The sequence below is a fragment of the Phoca vitulina genome, unplaced genomic scaffold (assembly GCF_004348235.1).
Source record: "Phoca vitulina isolate PV1807 unplaced genomic scaffold, GSC_HSeal_1.0 scaffold22, whole genome shotgun sequence".
Classification (NCBI taxonomy): domain Eukaryota; kingdom Metazoa; phylum Chordata; class Mammalia; order Carnivora; family Phocidae; genus Phoca; species Phoca vitulina.
Genome location: NW_022589725.1, coordinates 38,596,414 through 38,613,684, shown reverse-complemented (window position 1 = coordinate 38,613,684; position 17,271 = coordinate 38,596,414). Strand labels below are relative to the sequence as shown.

At 45.2% G+C, this 17,271-nt stretch overlaps 1 protein-coding gene across 4 annotated transcripts in view; it reads left to right on the top strand.

The window, feature by feature from the left end:
* Positions 1–17,271, top strand: part of TBC1D8 (TBC1 domain family member 8) — a 104,494-nt gene that overhangs the window by 27,803 nt on the left and 59,420 nt on the right. For 2 of the 4 annotated variants that reach the window (XM_032419614.1, XM_032419613.1), the window contains exon 2: positions 11,902–12,012. In XM_032419614.1, the coding sequence (XP_032275505.1) occupies positions 11,902–12,012 (111 nt within the window). Of the gene's footprint in view, positions 1–11,901; positions 12,058–17,271 lie in introns of all 4 variants that reach the window. The other 2 variants (XM_032419612.1, XM_032419611.1) reach the window with 1 other exon arrangement.

The window sequence follows — 17,271 nt, the reverse complement described above, 5'->3', positions numbered from 1 at the left end:
CAGGACATTGGGGATATTACTCAGCTCTCTGAGACTGGTTGAGTACTAACATATTACTTTGCAACCCACTTCACCTTTCTCAGTGAAATAAATATCACCCATTTGCTAAGAGGAAGCACAGAAACGTGAAGTTAGTTTGATTTGTTGATCCGGTGGGATTGAATGGGGACTTTTCTTGTATTTATTTTTACGTCCACTCTTACTGCTCTAACAACTTAAAATTGTCTTAAATGATATAAAGAGAGGCCTTTTAGGTCTTGGCTAACCAACACCCTGCTGAAAGTTGCTTGTCTCTTGGGATCCTCCTATGTCCTCAGCCTTATGTGATAAGGACTTAACCTGGTTTCTTCTGGTGGCCAGCTTCTCCAACACAAAAGTGCTCTGAATGGAAGAGCCAGGTCATGCGATGTCCTCGTTCTGTCATTACCACGGGGTGGATGTCTGCAGAATAAACGTCAGAGCGTTTGGCCAACAAGCGCTCTGCACTGGCTTGTTGCAGGGATCCAGAGTCTGAAGGCTGCAGCAGCTCTTCCTAAGTGAGGAAGGCTTTGAATAGTCAGATTTCAAGATCAGAATTCCCAGTAGAAAACTCCTGTAATAAAGAGCCATCCATGAGTCTGAGAAAGTAAATTACAGCTGCTAAGGCGTCTCCATTCGATCTGATTAAATTTTAATTTAATTTGATTTTTTTTCTCCCTCTATTTACTGGCTCCATGTTTGCTTTTCCCCACTGGCTCTCAGCCCATGGACATTGGTAGATGGGCATCTTGGGTTCAGAAAGAAACGTTTTCTAAAGGGCTAGGTGACCACTGTTCCATGATGTATGATGGCTGTAGAGACAGGGGTAAGCTGTCATTTTTATCCTCTGTCCCTTTCTTCCCCGATTCTGCCTTGGACCCTGTCATGACCCACACATGCCTAAGCCCTGTACCAAGGCTTTCTTAGGACCTGAAGATGGCAACATGTTCTGTGACATGTGCGGACTGGTGGCTTCTTACAGACCGGGTCTATAGGAGTGTCACCTGATGGGGAAGGCAGACCATGGGCCATAGGAGTAAATCTACTTCCTTATTTCCATGGGCTGGAACACCTGTTCTTGGGGAGATCGGATGTTCTCCCTCCTCTCTAGCTGGCCGTGTTGTCCTTTTTCTGCCTTTCCTGCATTAATGGTTAAATTACCATCTGTATGATCTTCTAGAAGGGAGGGCTCAGCATTTCAGAGTATGTATTTAGTACAGGCTGGGGCTTCCGGGCTGTGTGCTTTCTGCTAACAGCAAAACAAAACAAAAAATAAGAAAATCTACTTAATCCCTGAGATAAATTTAGTTACTGAAACCCTTACCTCCTGCCTGGTCTAAGATAAGATTAGTGGAGTTCTGCAACAGAACCATGCAATTGTTGGTCTATTGTAAGTCTCGGAAAGACTGACAGATGGCAGACTCTGAGTAATCGGATTTCAAGCTCAGAATCCACAGTGAACAAAACTCCAGCTACTTGTAGCATATGAAAAAATAATTTCTTTCAAGTGAACTTAAAGACCTGTGTTCTTTGATTTTATTTTACTCAGAGGATTTATTAAGCAAATATTTATTAAAGGCACACCAGGAGCCAGGTACGCCAGGTGTTGGGAACTGATAAGGGGTTCCTTGCCTTTCCCCCAGTACGTGCATTTAAAGTAAGAAACTTGTAGAGGTTATAAACATCTAACATTTAGTAATAGCAAATTAGGGGTAATTTGATGCCTAAAAAGACTTGTTATCAAGGACAGAAATGTTGAAACCAAAGTCAGAAGTATGGGCTTTATTGCAGGATAGTAAAGGGTATTGTGAATAATCGTGTCAAACAGCGGTGTGCTAAGCTTGACCTCTTTTGGTATACCTGCATACTCTCCAGATGAATGGAACCCACTGTGGCCTCAGGGCTGCAGTTTCGCGATGATGACAAGACTTTACTTCTGGGGAAGGGTTAATCAAACTTCAGTGTGCCTGGCACATAGTAGGTGGTCACTAAACGTGTCTTAAAAATTGCACGAGTTGCTGTATTGAAATGCATGTAGTTTGGTAAGCCTGATGAAGCAGGCGGACTCATCCCTTTTAAGCCTTGTTTGCAGTTTTATAGCCTCCCAGGGGGCTCTTTCCAGGCGAGGAGCTGGAATCCAGCAAAGTACTGTCTTTCATTTTGAACTTGGGTCTATGGAAATGTCTTGCTTCACTGACCCTTTTGACTCTCCTATTGATTTCCATTTTGCAAAGGAGGTACTATTGCCTTACCTTATTTATTTTTCTGCAATCCTTGAATGCCTCTAAGCTCCATTTCCTGCCTTTAAGTGTGTACGGGGCCATTAAACACCAGTGTGGTTGGCGAGTCGGAGGCAGAATTGTGACTTTAACAGCATGCGGTGCTATCAGGCAGCAGGCTGCATTTAATGAAATTTGGCTGGTCAACTTGTTTATGCACCACATATGAATCTTGTTGACCAAGTTTAGCAACCTTTCTGTAACTGTTTCAGAGCACGAAGGGACAGTTCTTTGGACTTCATGCTCAGCCTTGTTTTTCACTTCCAATCTTCAATATCCCCGATGTGGGAACGGAGAAGTCTTTATCTGTGACTAGTTAGAAAGGAGGCCAAAAGGGCATATACCAAGGGTTATTGTCAGGTGGCAAGATGTGAGAAGAATGTTGTTCTTTGTGGTTTTCTGTAGTTCAAAACGTGTATTTATTTTGTAATCAAGAAAAAAACAGATTGCTTTAGAAGGGCAAATTGAGACTAAACTTTATTATTTTAGGGAAGATTTTTGGAAAAGATATATTTTTTAAAGATTTTATTTATTTATTAGAGAGAGGGGGAGAGAGAGAATGAGCAGGGGGAGGGGCAGAGGGAGAGGGAGAAGCAGACTCCGCACTGAGCAGGGAGCCCCACGAGGGGGCTCGATCCCACCAAAGGCAGAGGCTTAACTGATTGAGCCACCTAGGCGCCCCTGGAAAAGATTCTCTTTATAACTGGTTCTCTTAATGCGATTTTGGGAGTATAGGTAATAATGCCTGCTGGGCTTGTTAAACACAGGATGTCGAAGGTGATAAATTATTACTTCTCAAACAGGAAGTCTACTGTAAAAGTCCACAGGCACCAGAGTATACCAGGCTGTTTAAAGACTTGACCCAGGCAGATAGTTTCTCAACAAAATGGAGAGTTCAGAGATGTTTTGCAGAAGGATTTTGATTCTTTTGAAGCAGCAGAAACTGGCAAGGGAGTATAGCTGCTGCTCTTACATTTGATTGGACCAGGGTCGGTATAACATGACTTTTTGACTTGTTTTTCTAGGCTTCGTGGATTAGGGGATAGTTCTAGTCTTCATTGGTTAGGGGTTACTGGAATCTAAGGAGGAAGGTTTGGGATTAAAATGAGTGGCAGTACCTTAAAAGAGAAGGAAATCCTGCCATTTTCAACAATGTGGATAAACCTCGAGGACATTATGCTAAGCGAAATAAGCCAGTCACAGAAGGACAAATGCTACATAATACCACTTATATGATATGATGAATCTAAAATAGTGAGAACCATGGAAGCAGAGAATGGAATGGTGGTTGCCAGGGGCTAGGGGGAGCAGAGAACGGGGAGGAATGAGTCGGAGGGTACCAAGTTTCAGTTATACAAGATGAGCATGTCCTAGAGATCCACTATACGGCATAATGCCTATAGTTAACAATCTTGTACACTTAAATGTTTGCTAAGAGGGTAGATCTTATGTTAGATGTTCTTATCACAATGTTACATATTAATAAGAGGGTGGGAGGAAACTTTTGGAGGCGATGGGCATGTTTATGGCGTAGAATGTGGTGATGGTTTCATGGGTGTATACTTATCTTCAAACTCATATATTAATTATGTATACCTTTTTGTATGTCAAAAAAAAAAAAGAGGGTGACAGATACCTGAAAAGGGCTGACAGAATGGGAAGGGCAGGTTACCATGGGGCTAGAACCATCAGGATGATTCGATAGCCTTTGGGAGGGACCAAAAATGATCTTTCGGTGTCCAGGGAAGAGCTTTGGGCAACCCTGGATTGTGGTGGGCTTGGAAATATAGAGGTGGAGAAGGCATCCATTCTTCCCAGATGCCCCTGGCAGCCAGCATCTCATTTGGAGATGGTATCAGGTCTTAAAGTCAACCTCTTTGTTGATTCTTGTTTTTTTGCCCCTTACCTTTCATTTCATAGCCTTGAATCATTCCTGCACTGTAAGAATTTAATCCTAATTGCCTTACATAACCCATCATGCCAGAAGACCAGATAAATGGCCGGTCAAGTGGATGGAAATGCTGGGGAATTTTCAAGATAGTGTTCATTATATCCATAGGCAACATGTGTCTGTTAAGGCAGGGCAGTCACTGTGTTTGGAACTGGCTGTCATGATGGTGTTTTGTGCAGGATTCTTGTTGTCATGCACTTTGAACGTTACGTCACCCCTCTCGGAGGTTCACTATGACAGGATCCTTATGTTCGTCTGAGCCAAAGCAGGCGGCTTGGTCCCCATCCAAGGATTATTTATGGAGCCACTAGAAGAACGTGTCAGGGTTCAGCAGTGTGGACACAGAGCACGTTTATGTTCAAATGCATTAATGATTCATCACTTGGGGAATAGAGTTAGGAAAAGTTGTTTTTGTATTTACTTTAGGAGCCCAACTGTGGACATTTGACCATTAGAATTGTCATGCTTTTTTTAAAGAATTGTGGTAAAATACACACAACATTAGCCATCTCAACTGTTTTTTTTTTTAAGATTTTATTTATTAGAGAAAGAGAACAGGGGGAGGGGTAGAGGGAAAGAGAATCTTAAGCAGACTCTGCGCAGAGCTCCATCTCACGACCCTGAGATCATGACCTGAGCTGAAATCAGGAGTCAGACGCTTAACGAACTGAGCCACCCACGCGCCCCTCAACTGTTTTTAAGCGTACAGTTCATATTGTTATGCAGCCATGGCCACTGTCTGTCTCCGGAGCTCTTTCCATCTTGAAAAACTGAAACTCTGTTCCCAGTGAAGAAGTTTCACAGCCCTTGAGTGAAGGCAAAAAGAATTCTCTCTCTCTTGAGTCCAGCGTGAACAGGACAGTCAGTCTGCATTGTAACTCCTCCTGGCTGATTAGAGGTAGCCGCCGTACCGGCCATCCTGTCTTGGTTTCCTGAGAAGGTAAAGGGTCATTATGTGGCTGTCCTTGTTCCCGTGTATCTGGGATGCAACGTGCAGGTGGGCGCTTGGTGCCTGCCTGTCCTGTTCTCGAGAGCCAGGGCCAGAATCCCTCCCTTGTGGTGCCCTTGAAGCTGTCCTCTCTGGACCTTCACTTGCTCAGACTCATGTTGTGGATTTGGCAGGCTCATCCTGTCCCTGTGATGGGCACATGGCTGCTGGGTTATCCACTTAGTTATAAAGCCGAGCTCCTCCGGGGTCCGGTGCTAGAGCTTCCTGCATGATTCAGTTACCCTGTGGCTTTGCCCACTGATCGACTGTAGTCTGAAAATAGCGGGAATCATACGGAACACACACTAAGAGGTATATTGAATTATATAAAATGCTTTGTAAAAAAAAAACCACTCAGAGTCTAGTAATTTGGATTATGAATTTTACTTAGAATAGGTAGAGCTCTCGTGTTGAGAATGCAAATATCCCCAACATTTATCTTCTTTTTTCGAAGATAGTAGAGAGGACTTCGTGTGATCTTTTAGGTTATTTATTACTTTTCACAAATAAAAGTTTTTTCCTTTATCCTGGTTCTTTATTTGCTTTTCCACCTAAGTCTCCAAAACAGCGCTAGCAGCCAAACCAAACAGCCCTAACGTGAAGTCAGAACTCTAGACCAACTTAGCGTCCCACCTGGACTATGGTGCTGAACTACGGTGCTGTGGATGTACGTCACATTGATGGCTTGTGTGTAATGATGAGAAGCTCTTTCTTGGAGTAAAAGAATTTTTTTGTCCTGGGGCTGCTGAGGTCTATTCTAAGCCCAACACCATTAGGAAGACCTGCTTTCTTCAGTGCAGGGGGAAAAAAATAGGCTGCTCTCTGTTTTTTGACTTTCCTTAAAATGCTTTCCACGGGGGCTGGGTGTTGCTGTGTTTTAAATGAGTTTTACTACGCTAGGGTGCTCTTGCTGGTAAGAGCAGAGCACTTTACCCCTGCTGCCTGTGGTTAAGGCCCAGGCCGCACACAGAGGTTATACAAACCAGCAGGCAGTGGGCAGGCTTCTCCAAGTGTCCCTGTCTGTCCCATGTCAGTAGCGGCCCTTTCATCTTAAACTTGGTACCACCCATGTGCATGAAACGCAGCCAGAATGAAAGAACTGCAGCATTATCACTTAGAAGCAAATTATTCATAGGCCCCTTTTGGGCCCTAATTATAAAACTTGTCACTCGACATCTATCTCAGCCAGAGTTGTTATTCTAATAGCCTAAAAATAGGAGAGTTGCACTCCCTGAGCCGCCAGGAAGGTTTTCCCGTAGAGCCAGACAAGCCATATGGAGCTGCCGCAGAAGGCAGGCCAGGATGCTCCATGGGGGCTGCCCTGCATCTGGGGGGATGCGTTCGTGGAGGCAGAGCAGACTTCGCCAGTCGGGGCTTGGGAGAGCCAAGTCAGTCTGAATGGAGTTAGAAGTGTGGGTTTGTGGATGATGGAGCATTTCTGAAAATCATTGTTGCCCTGTCTTAGATAGCCCTAGAGCAGGGGGAGAGGAGGCCTGCTCTGGAGCTGGAACTGGCGAGGGCCCGTGGTCCCTACAGCTCAGAGCCTTAGCGTCTCCATCCCTCCCTCCAGAGGTGGCTAAAGGATTAATGATAAAACGGACACCATATGTACAACTTCAGTATTTTTTCTTTTTGATGAGCCTGAGCCTGGCAAATAAATATTGCCTCAAAGACATCCGTGTGAGTTGTCTTCAGCTTCCTGATAAAAAGACAGTAAGTAGGGCTGTATACCTTGTTAGCAGCTATGTGTAAACATTTTGCCATATATTTGCTTTATTGATATGTATGTAAATATATTTTTCTCTTTGACCCATTTGAAATTTGTGGACATCATACCCCATTTTCTCATGACTTTGATTTCTTTGCCACACTAACCTTTTTCCTTCACCATTGAGCAGAAATTTAAGGTTATATTTTTCTTCCTGATGTTTCATTTCTCATTTTGGTTTTCCTGCTGAGAACTCTCACTGACCTGCCTCCCACTTGTGCATCTTCTCTGCCATCTTGGCCCCTTGTCTGCTATTTCTCTTGTGTTTGTGCTCTGATTTACCCCGGATTCAGAGCCTGTCTGTTCCTGGGGCTCCTGAAGGTACAGTCTGCATTTGTGCAGATGTGGGGGGCCCTTGTCTGCAGGTCGACGCTGACTGGCCTGACTCCCCTTGTCACTTTTTAAAAAATTAAATTCTATTTTTTTAAAAAGATTTATTTATTAATTTGAGAGAGAGAGAGAAGCAGATTCCCTACTGAGCAGGGAGCCCATGTGGGACTCGATCCCAGGAGACTGGGATCACGACCTGACCTGAAGGCAGACGCTTAACCGACTGAGCCACCCAGGCGCCCCACTAAACTCTATTTTTTACAACAGTTTTAGATTGACAGAAACATTGTGAAGGTAATATAGGGAGTTCTCTTATTATACCCCACACCCAGTTTCTCCTATTATTGACGTTTTAGTGTGGCATATTTGTTACAATGAACGAGCTGATATTGATGGATTATGGTGGTGGGCAGAACAGACTCAAGCCTGTGAATATGTTAGGTTCCGTGGCAAAGGGGAATGAAGGGTGCAGGTGGAGTTAGTTGGGTTGCTGATCAGCGGACCTTAGTATAGGGAGATGAGCTTGAACTCTACAGCGGGGCTCAATGTGATCACAGGGGTCTTTAAAACTGGAAGAAGAACTCATCGTGGTGGTGTTGGCTTTGAAGATGGAGGAAGGGGCTGGGACCCACATAAAGGGAGCTGGGAAAGAGAAGCAAAGGGATTCTCACCTGGAGCCTCCAGAACGGAACGTACCTGTTGACACCATGATTTTAGCTCAGTGAGATCTGTATCAGACCTCCGACCTACAGGACTGTGAGATAATAAGTTTGTTTGGTTTCAGGCTCTTGTGTTGCTAGTTACTTGTCAGAGAGCAGCAGTAGAAAACGAGCACAGTGATGGTTCACCAAAGTCCATGTTTTATTCAGATTTCGCTGGCCTTTTTCTGCTCCAGGGTCCCTCTCAGGATACCGCCTCACCTGCAGTTGTCATCTTGGCTGTGACCGTTTCTCAGACTTGTTTTTAATGACTGATGGTTCTGAGAGTCCTGGCCAGGCATCTCGTCTGTGTCATGCATGAGGCTCCTTTGCTCATGTTTGCTTTGTCTCTTCACTGTGTTTTCTGGCCTTTCGGCATGCTTTGTAATTGTTTCTGAAAGCCAGACAGGATGTGTGGAGTACTAAGAACTGAAGAAATAGTTCTTTAGTGTGAGTTTTATGTTCTGACCAGGACTTGGGCTGTGTTTGTGTGTTGTAGCGACAGGTGCCTGAGGTTCTCAGATTCCTCAGGTGTCCTTGCTTTGGTCTGTCTTTGGGCTTCCTTAAGAACGAACTCCAGGGCGCCTGGCTAGCTCAGTCAGTAGAGCATGTGACTTTTTTTTTTAAGATTTAATTTATTTATTTGGTGGGGGGCAGGAGAGAGGGGGAGAGGGAGAGAATCTTCAGCGGACTCCACGCTGACCATGGACCTTGAGGGGGCGCTCCATCTCATGACCCCGAGATCATGACCTGAGCTGAAACTAGGAGTCTGCACTTAACTGACTGAGCCACCCAGGCGCCCCAGAGCGTAGGACTCTTGATCTCAGAGTCATGAGTTTAATCCCCATGTTGGGCATAGAGCTCATTTAAACCCAAAAAGCCCGAACTCCTCACATGGACTCTGAGTCTTTCAGCTCTTCCAGCTGTCATGCCGGAGTCTGTTGATATGGTGGTAAAGTATGGGGAGAAGAAGCGCCCTGTAAATCTTATCAGAGAGTCTCGGTCTTTCAGTGGGTCTGTGTCCCTGGAATGTGTCCTTGACAATGTTTCTTGGACGCTTCTCTCCCCCACCCCCCACTTAGGTGAGACTGGAAGACTGGAGCAGGTTGGAGTCAGAGAGGCACCCTTCGCCCAGCTGGGGTAAGGTTCTGGAAAAGTCTTTCCCCTGGAGAGCAGGCCTGTGTTATGGAGAATGCTCTGAGGACACCGCACTGTGAGGACTCTTCCCTTGCCCCTGGGCGAGCATGCGGGGGGTTTTCCTGGCTCTTCATAATGAGAACCTGGTGGTAAAAACTGTACGGGTTTGGGGCCCCCTAAGACTGTGGCCATCAGAAGTTTCTGACTTTCCTGCTAGTCCACACTCAGACCCCAGCAATTTGTCAAAACCGCCGCTGAAGTGTTCCTACCAGTTTATGGCCCCAGCGGCTTCTGCTTCAGGTGAGCAGATCTTGGCTGTGACTTTGGATTGTCCCTTCTCTCCAGATTTCTGGGTTATGATTTTGACCTGTGACCTTAGTTCTCTGATGGGCCCCAGAAAACTACTGATTGTGAGTTTGCTCAGCTTCTCGTTGTTAGGATGGGCGTGAGGACTTCAAATTCTTTACAGGGTGGAGCTGAAGCTAGAGGTCCCTTTTTTACTTCATTGCTGCCCTCCCCACCTTCCCGCCCCTGAAGTTCGGTACCAGGTTGGTTGTGTTGGTATAAAACATCCTGACCATTGCAAAAGCTCCTGGGTTTTGAAGAGAAAAAAATCATTCTTTCTGGTCAAAAAGACTGCTTCTGTGTTGTGTTGATGCTAAGTTATTTCCCACCCTTCTCACTTCCTTCTTATGTTGCTCAGGTTTGTCTTATTAGCAAACTAGGTGCTGATTCTACAACCGATCTCTAAAATTGGGAAGTGCTAAGTCTGCATGTGGGATGGGTGGGGTTTTTAGCACCTTTCTAGTGTCCACCCACTTCCCTATCATTCACCCCCTCCAGGCTTTGACAGACAAACATGTTTTATCAATCTTGTACAAATGCATCTTTAACTTTACCCTGCCTCCTCCTCCCCCGCCTGTGCCTTTAATCACAGAGCCCTGTGGGGACTTGGGAAAGAGAAGCAAAGGGATTCAGCTGTGCTTGTTCTGTGTTAAAGTAGCAGTCCCTTAATCCACCTGACAGCTTTCAGCCCTGCTCAATTATCTGTAAGTTGAGAGCAAGGCAGTAAGGGGGCAAAAATTCTGAGCAGTTTAAGGAACAATCGCTGTAAAAACTCTTATACCCTTCCTTCTTCCCCTCAAGCCATTAAGTGGGACAGATCAAGGTGATTGTATGGGTGGGGTGGATGGGCAGTTGGAGCCCGAATAGGGTGAAGAGGGCATCTGTCAGAAAGGGGACTTTGGTAGCAACAGGAGGATTGATCAGATAAGTAAATACATTAGGAATAATGGAAGCCAGGTTCCTTGGTGTTGGAGAAGAGGGTTGCAAATGTGGAAAGAAACTGGAACGAACAATATGGTATGGGATCGCCATTGGAGGTACTGGTGTGAACTCAGTTTTTATGTATAAAATCAGTGTAGAAATAAAAATGTTAATGTGTACTTGTATATACGTATGTAAACACATATATACCCATACATATATGCATATACATACATATCTGTCCGCTGAAAGGCTCTGGGAGCAAGCACCCCCCAGAGCAGTAAATGTGCCTGGCTCCCAGATCTTGGCTTTTAAATACCATTCTTCACTAAATGAACCAGGGCTTCTTGGAGAAGTGGCTGATTCCAGGGCTAGAGCAGGAAAAATGCAGGATGAACTGGGATTATTTGATCATGCCAGAAAGTAGAAGGAATAATGGGGACATGTCCAAAGGACACAGAAGCCAGCTTGAAGGGGCTCCCACTGGCCAAGTCAGAGACCATGTGAACATCAAAATAATCGTAATACTAGATTGGATAAAGTAGGAAAACACGAAACCATACTGATAGCAGTAAAGGAGTTGAACATTTAATGAGGAACATAGTTTCAAAGTACTTCACAGAATACTTGTTAATTACAAAGGGAAAAAGGAGTTAACTTTACAGTGCAGAAGCTTGGCACTCTTACCAGTAATGGGACGATCTGAAATCGTCTGCCACCTGGCGTGTGGGGGCGTGTGTTTCTGTGGATTCATGATGATATTCATTACAACAGAATGATAAACCTTTACTTTGTATGCTTTATGGTCTGTGAAGGACTTCAGTTTATTATTTGCTTCTCACAGTCCCCTTCTGGAGTAGGCAGGGATTATTCATCTGCCTTTGAGATGATGATATAATAATAACGGTACTTCTTACACCCAGGCAATAAATAGTCTAAGACCTTTTGAATGTTGCATACGTTAATTCTCACAATTACCCTATGAGGTAGGTATACTGTGATTATTCCATTTTACAAATGAGACCAAGGCACGGAGAGGTTAAGTAACTTGCCCGATGTCACACAGCTTGAGAACTGGGGAGCTGGGACTTGAGTCAGGCATTCCGACTACAGATCCCCAGCTCTTACGTACGGAGTCCTGTTGCCTCAGTAATGGAGACACCGAGGAAAGCAAACAGGTTAGGTGACTTGTCCAGGGCCCCTTGTTCACTTGGTCATTGGATCTGCAAATCTGTACTTAAGTGCCTGTTAATGTGAGGCCCTGTTCCAGATGTTGGATGACTGGTACTAGGCAGCCAGAGTCCTGGGGCTCACGGAGCTCAGGCTCTTGAGAGGTGAGTTGAAGACCTGGACCCAAGCCTGCTGCCTTCTGGTGTCGAGTTTAGACACCAGCTGAACTGTGCGCAGGGAGTGGGCAGCTGGTCAGTCCCCGTGCTCAGAGGTGCGCTTTCTTTTTTCTTTTGAAGGTCGCCTGGTAGGTGCTCTGGATGCAGTGCTGGATTCCAATGCACGGGTCGCTCCATTTCGAATTCTGCTTCAAGTGCCTGGGTCCCAGGTTTATTCTCCCATAGCATGTGGTGAGTTACTGAGTGGATCAGACGTTTACTGGGCCATAGCCACTGGTGAGTTTTGTTCCGGTTGGAATATTCCAAACCTTAAGGTCTAAGCATGCTGAGTATCTGCATGTTGGTGAAGCTTGAAGGTAACTCCTTTTAGAAACTCATCTGCTTTTATGAGCTCTTTTTGTTTGTTTGTTTGTTTTTCAGCCATCGAAAGCACATAAAGGCTACAAGCTTGGGCATGCCAGGCTTTCGCGTGGTGTGTTATTCCAGGGTGCTCTCTCATTGAGTATGAATGGAGCCCTTTTCTCTTTAATTTTGTTTCTGACCTAACGAGTGTCATCTTGGGTGTGTGCCCCTACGGTAATGGTACAGGGAAGAGTTTGAAGCTTCTGTCTGGCTCAGGGCAGTCTTCACCCCCTTGCCCCACATTTATGCTGCATCACTAGACTGCTGTGCCCCACGGGAATTTGGAAATCCCCTCATCCTCTTCATCTGGGGTTTCAGTCCTCCTACAGTGATGCTCTCCCTGCCCTGCCAGCATCACTGGGGCTAGGGATCGTCACATCTGAGGAGCCCCTTCTATTCAAAAACAAGAACAAGATGTGTCTTTTTAACTACACAAGTCATAAATGTTCACCTTCCAGAAGTTAAGTTGGTAAGTGAGAAGGACAAGGAGATCTTCCGTACCCCCTTCTCAGTGCTCATCACTCTTTTGTGTACATGTGCTAATACACGTAGAGGCTTCTAGTTTTGTTTTTTCTCTGAACACTCACTACCATAAATTTCCAACATCACCGCACATTCTTTAATACTGGATTTTTTTTTTCCTGGAAAAATATAGAAAAGTACAGAGAAGAAAATTTTTACCACATCCACCATCATATTCTAAGCATTGCTAACATCTCGATACGTTTTTTCCCCCCAGTCTGTTGTGTTTTGTACTAGTTAAGACAAATCCTTCTGTATTTGTATAAAATCATAAAAATGATGCACATTGAATCTAATCCATCAACACTTGACAAGTACGAAGAAGAAAATGTCTGTCACCCCACATCCTAGCCACCCAAAGTAACCTCTGGTCACCCTGGCTTCACCTCATCAAGACCACTTTATACTGCAATTAGGGCAGGGGCAATGATAGTAGACAGAAGTACCTTTGTGAAAATGCAACCCTGCTATTTTGTAATAAAATAGTTACAATGCTAATAATTGACAGTGGTATTTTGTAACAAAAGTATTAAGTTTTACTTGATCTCAGTAAATGAGAAGCTGAAGTAATGAGAAGCAGAGTTCAAAAATAAATGTTTCCTTAACACGAGAGCTTATTTTCTAAAAGGTTCATCGAAGGTTAAGGGAAGAGATTTGTGAAAGCATCACAGGGTTAGGATTGTGGCTTTTTAAAGCAGTGTTGCAATTCTGACCATGTGCGTTCACTCCCCAGCCTAGACGACAAGGATGCCAGCATTCTTATTCTTCCCCCCTTCCTCTCCAGTTTCTCATTTAAAAACGTGTTGTTATTAACTTCATGTTGTACTTTTCATTCTGTCCGTCACGATGCTGTCCATCATTCTTTGGTTCTGTCCTCTATTTAAATTGACATAATGCTTCTACTCAGGTATGGCTTTCCTAATACAGAATCTTTAATTTTGGCTCATCTCTCTCTCTCTCTTTTTTTCTTTTTTTAAGTAGACTCCATGCCCAGCATGGAGCCCAACATGGGGCTTGAACTCATGATCCTGAGATCAAAACCTGAGCTGAGATCAAGAGTCGGATGCCCAGCCGACTGAGCCACCCAGGTGCCCCAATTTTGGCTCATCTCTTAATTGCCTAGATTCCTGTTTTCTTCTCCCAGTAATGTCTCACATTTACAGCTGTCTGTCACTTGCTTTTGGACTTGAGTGACACCTTGGCTGGGTATGATAGTCTCTGGCCATCAGAGCATAGTGGCCATTGCTTCAGGGTCTTCCTGTATTTAACGAGGCAATGGGAGAAATCTCAGGGTGGCCTTTTTTTTCCCCTCCTTTTCCCCCCCTGGTGGGTGATGTGCTCTTTGTGCCTATAACTGTCTGTATCTTTGAGGTTAAGTAGTTTAGTAACTTGGTTGTGATCTGTTACTGCCTTGAGCACATTGTGTTAAATTTTTCTGGAATTCAATGTGTTCTTTCAGTATGCAGATTGATTCCTTTAACCACTTCAGGAAATTTTCTTGTTCTCTATGTGTATTTTTAAAAATGCGTCTAGTGTTCCATTTATCGGAATCCCCGCCTCAAGACTCTTTCTGTTGGATAACTGTTGTCTGCTTTTTATTCTTGTTTTTATCTATCTCTTCAACTAGCATCCTGTATGCTGTTCGTAATCCTTTCCTCTGAGTGAAGAATTCCATTTTCAGCCGTGTATCCCACACTTTGTTGCTTTAACTTACTCATTTGGCTGTGTTTTTATTTTATTTTATTTTATTTATTTATTTGAGAGAGAGAATGAGATAGAGAGAGCATGAGACGGGGGAGGGTCAGAGGGAGAAGCAGACTCCCTGCTGAGCAGGGAGCCCGATGTGGGACTCGATCCTGGGACTCCAGGATCATGACCTGAGTCGAAGGCAGTCGCTTAACCAACTGAGCCACCCAGACGCCCCTATTTTAATTAATTAATTAATTTAGAGAGGGAGAGACACATGAGCCGGGGTGGGGCAGACGGAGAGAGAGAATCTCAAGCAGACTCCATGCTGAGCGCGGAGCCTGATGTGGGGCTTGATCCCACAACCCTGAGATCATGACCTGAGCTGAAACCAAGAAATCGGAGGCTCAACTGACTGAGCCACCCAGGCGCCTCTCCTTTGGCTGTGTTTTGATCATTATCTTGGGTGTCTCCTTTCCCTTTCCTCTGTTGTGTCATCTTTTCATCTTTGCACTCTTGTTTTCCTGAGTTCATGTTCTTGCTGTCTTGAGCATGAAGCATTTTGAGAATTTCCCTTTCCTCCTCAAGGCTTCCATTTTTCTTCTAGGACACAGTCCCTGTCTTTTGAACACCTTGTGCTCCTCTGTTTATCCTCTTTTGTTGCCAGCTGTTGGCTTGGTTGCTATGCTGTTCCTCTGCACCCCACTCATGCTTGGACATGGGCCTCTAAGACTGACCCTATGGCATTTGCGTAGGAGGACTTTCAGACTAGTATTTGGGGGACAGAGTGGAGAGGACAGGTGTGCTGCTGGGTGGATGTGGGGTGTGTGAGGCAGCAAGACCCTGTTCCTTTCTCCGGTTTCTCTCTGGTTTCTCTCCTGTCACTCTGCCCCAGGCCAAACAGTGGGTCTTACTCTGGCTTTGGGGCTTTTGATGGGAACATCTGGAGTTTTGTCTCCTCACTAGATTAGTTTCTGGGGAGTCTGCAGAGCAGGGACCCTGCTCAGTTCCTGAATCTGTGTGGCTGGGGAGGTCTACAGTATCCGCTCGGGGCTCCTGGAGCACTTTCAGACCACAGCGAGTTTATGGCTGCGCAGCACTCAACCTTATGGCCGTAGCCTAATTTACTCATCCAGTCCTTTATTAGATACTTACTTGGTTCTGATTTTTCAGTATTTTAAAAACCTAAATGAACATCCATACACTTAAATATTTCAGGATTCTTCTCAATCCCCAAAGTCCATTCATGTGAAATGTTGGGTGCCTGCCATGTACCAGACACGTGCTTGGTGTCGGGGGTTCCTGGGTGAGTGTGTGAGGGGTAGTCTGCCTCCACCAGGCTTCACAGGGCCCCGGGGAATCCAGAGAGCAACCCAGAAGTAGCAGGTAGAGCTGGAACGAGGATTAGGAAAGTAAGAGGCGGCAAGAGCCTTGACCAGCACACAGTAAGGAAGTTCTGCAGCAGGGGGATGTACTTCCTAAGGCCATCTGTCCGTATATTGCCAAACTGCATGCCATAAAGGTTGCAGCAGCTTAAATTTGCTTCTTCCGGCCCCCCCACCCCCCACCCTGGCAGTGTAGTCCTGAGCAGGTTGAATTCCTAGAATATTCTTTCTCTTGAGCCAGGATCTGCTTCCTTAATTTCCACTTGGCTGAGTATTTGCCTTGGACCTGACCCATGGCAGGTCTACGGATGCTTCACGTTCTTCTGCTGTATTGCCCACAGAAGGTCCCCTGTGGAAGCAGTGGTTCTTTCCAGCGCTGCTTTTCTTGGGTTAGGGAAGAGAGAACAGGGAGGGTATTTGTGTCTTGGACTTGTGGTATTGATTGAGATACTTAGACCTCTCCTGGGAGTTACTTGGGCATCCTGCACTGTGATATTGACTCACCATATTTAATATTTTATTGTGCCTTAAGCATTGAGAAAGGATCCCTGCCCAGGGTTTTAAGTCTCAGATAAAGCACAAACAAGAACTGTAGGAAGGGCCTGGGCGGCACCAGGACGTGGGCAGGAACAGGAAGAGTGGCCTGCAAGAACGATTTATATCTTCATTTGATTTTAGCTGTTTGCACAGCAGTGCGGGGAGACTATAGGAGAGCTTTTGAGAAGAATTTTCTTTTTCTGTTTGTTTTTAAGCAGAGGTGCAAGAGCTAGGTAGATAATTCCCTGGGTGAACAATATTATTTGGCAGTGGATCTGTGGATGATTGCAGTTAGAAAGGGATAAGTGATAAGTTGCTATTATTTTTTGACTTACATGGACCAGGGAATCTGAAAGCTTTTTAAACCTCACTGGCCTCAGTGGTTAAAAGACGCATGGTGAGAAAGTGGTGAGGACTTGTGTAGGAGAAGGGTATGGAGCACTGTGCCCTGCCTTTCAGTTTGGTGCTCAGATGCCCCCTCCGAGAGACCCCACCCCTGCCCACACCCCCCTCCAACTGCTTCCCCCACTCTGCTGGTGGAGCCCCTCCAGCACTTACCACTGCTGTCACTTTTTCTTTTTGTTTGCCCTCCAATGAAGATAAAAATTTTCTCAGGGTCCTGCTCACCGCTAACCCTCCAGCATCCAGGATAGGGCCTGGTGTTTAGCAAATAGTAGGCGTGCAAATAAACCAAAGTGGTCAAGTATGGACTCCTGCTTTAGGTATGAGTAGGTAGTCTGTTGGTCAAAGAAGGTAATGGGCTCAGCACTTAAGTCTCCTGTCTGTAAGGAGTGGAAGGTGGGTCATGGAATTGCAAATAAGACCTCTTGGCCCTTTCTGAGAAGCCAGGGCAGGGATATTCCATGGCTGGGTGAGGCCCTGGGTCAGGAGCTCTGTAAGGAACAACTGGGACCACTGAGCAGTAGAAAAACTTGCAAAATGGGGATCTTGCTTTCTT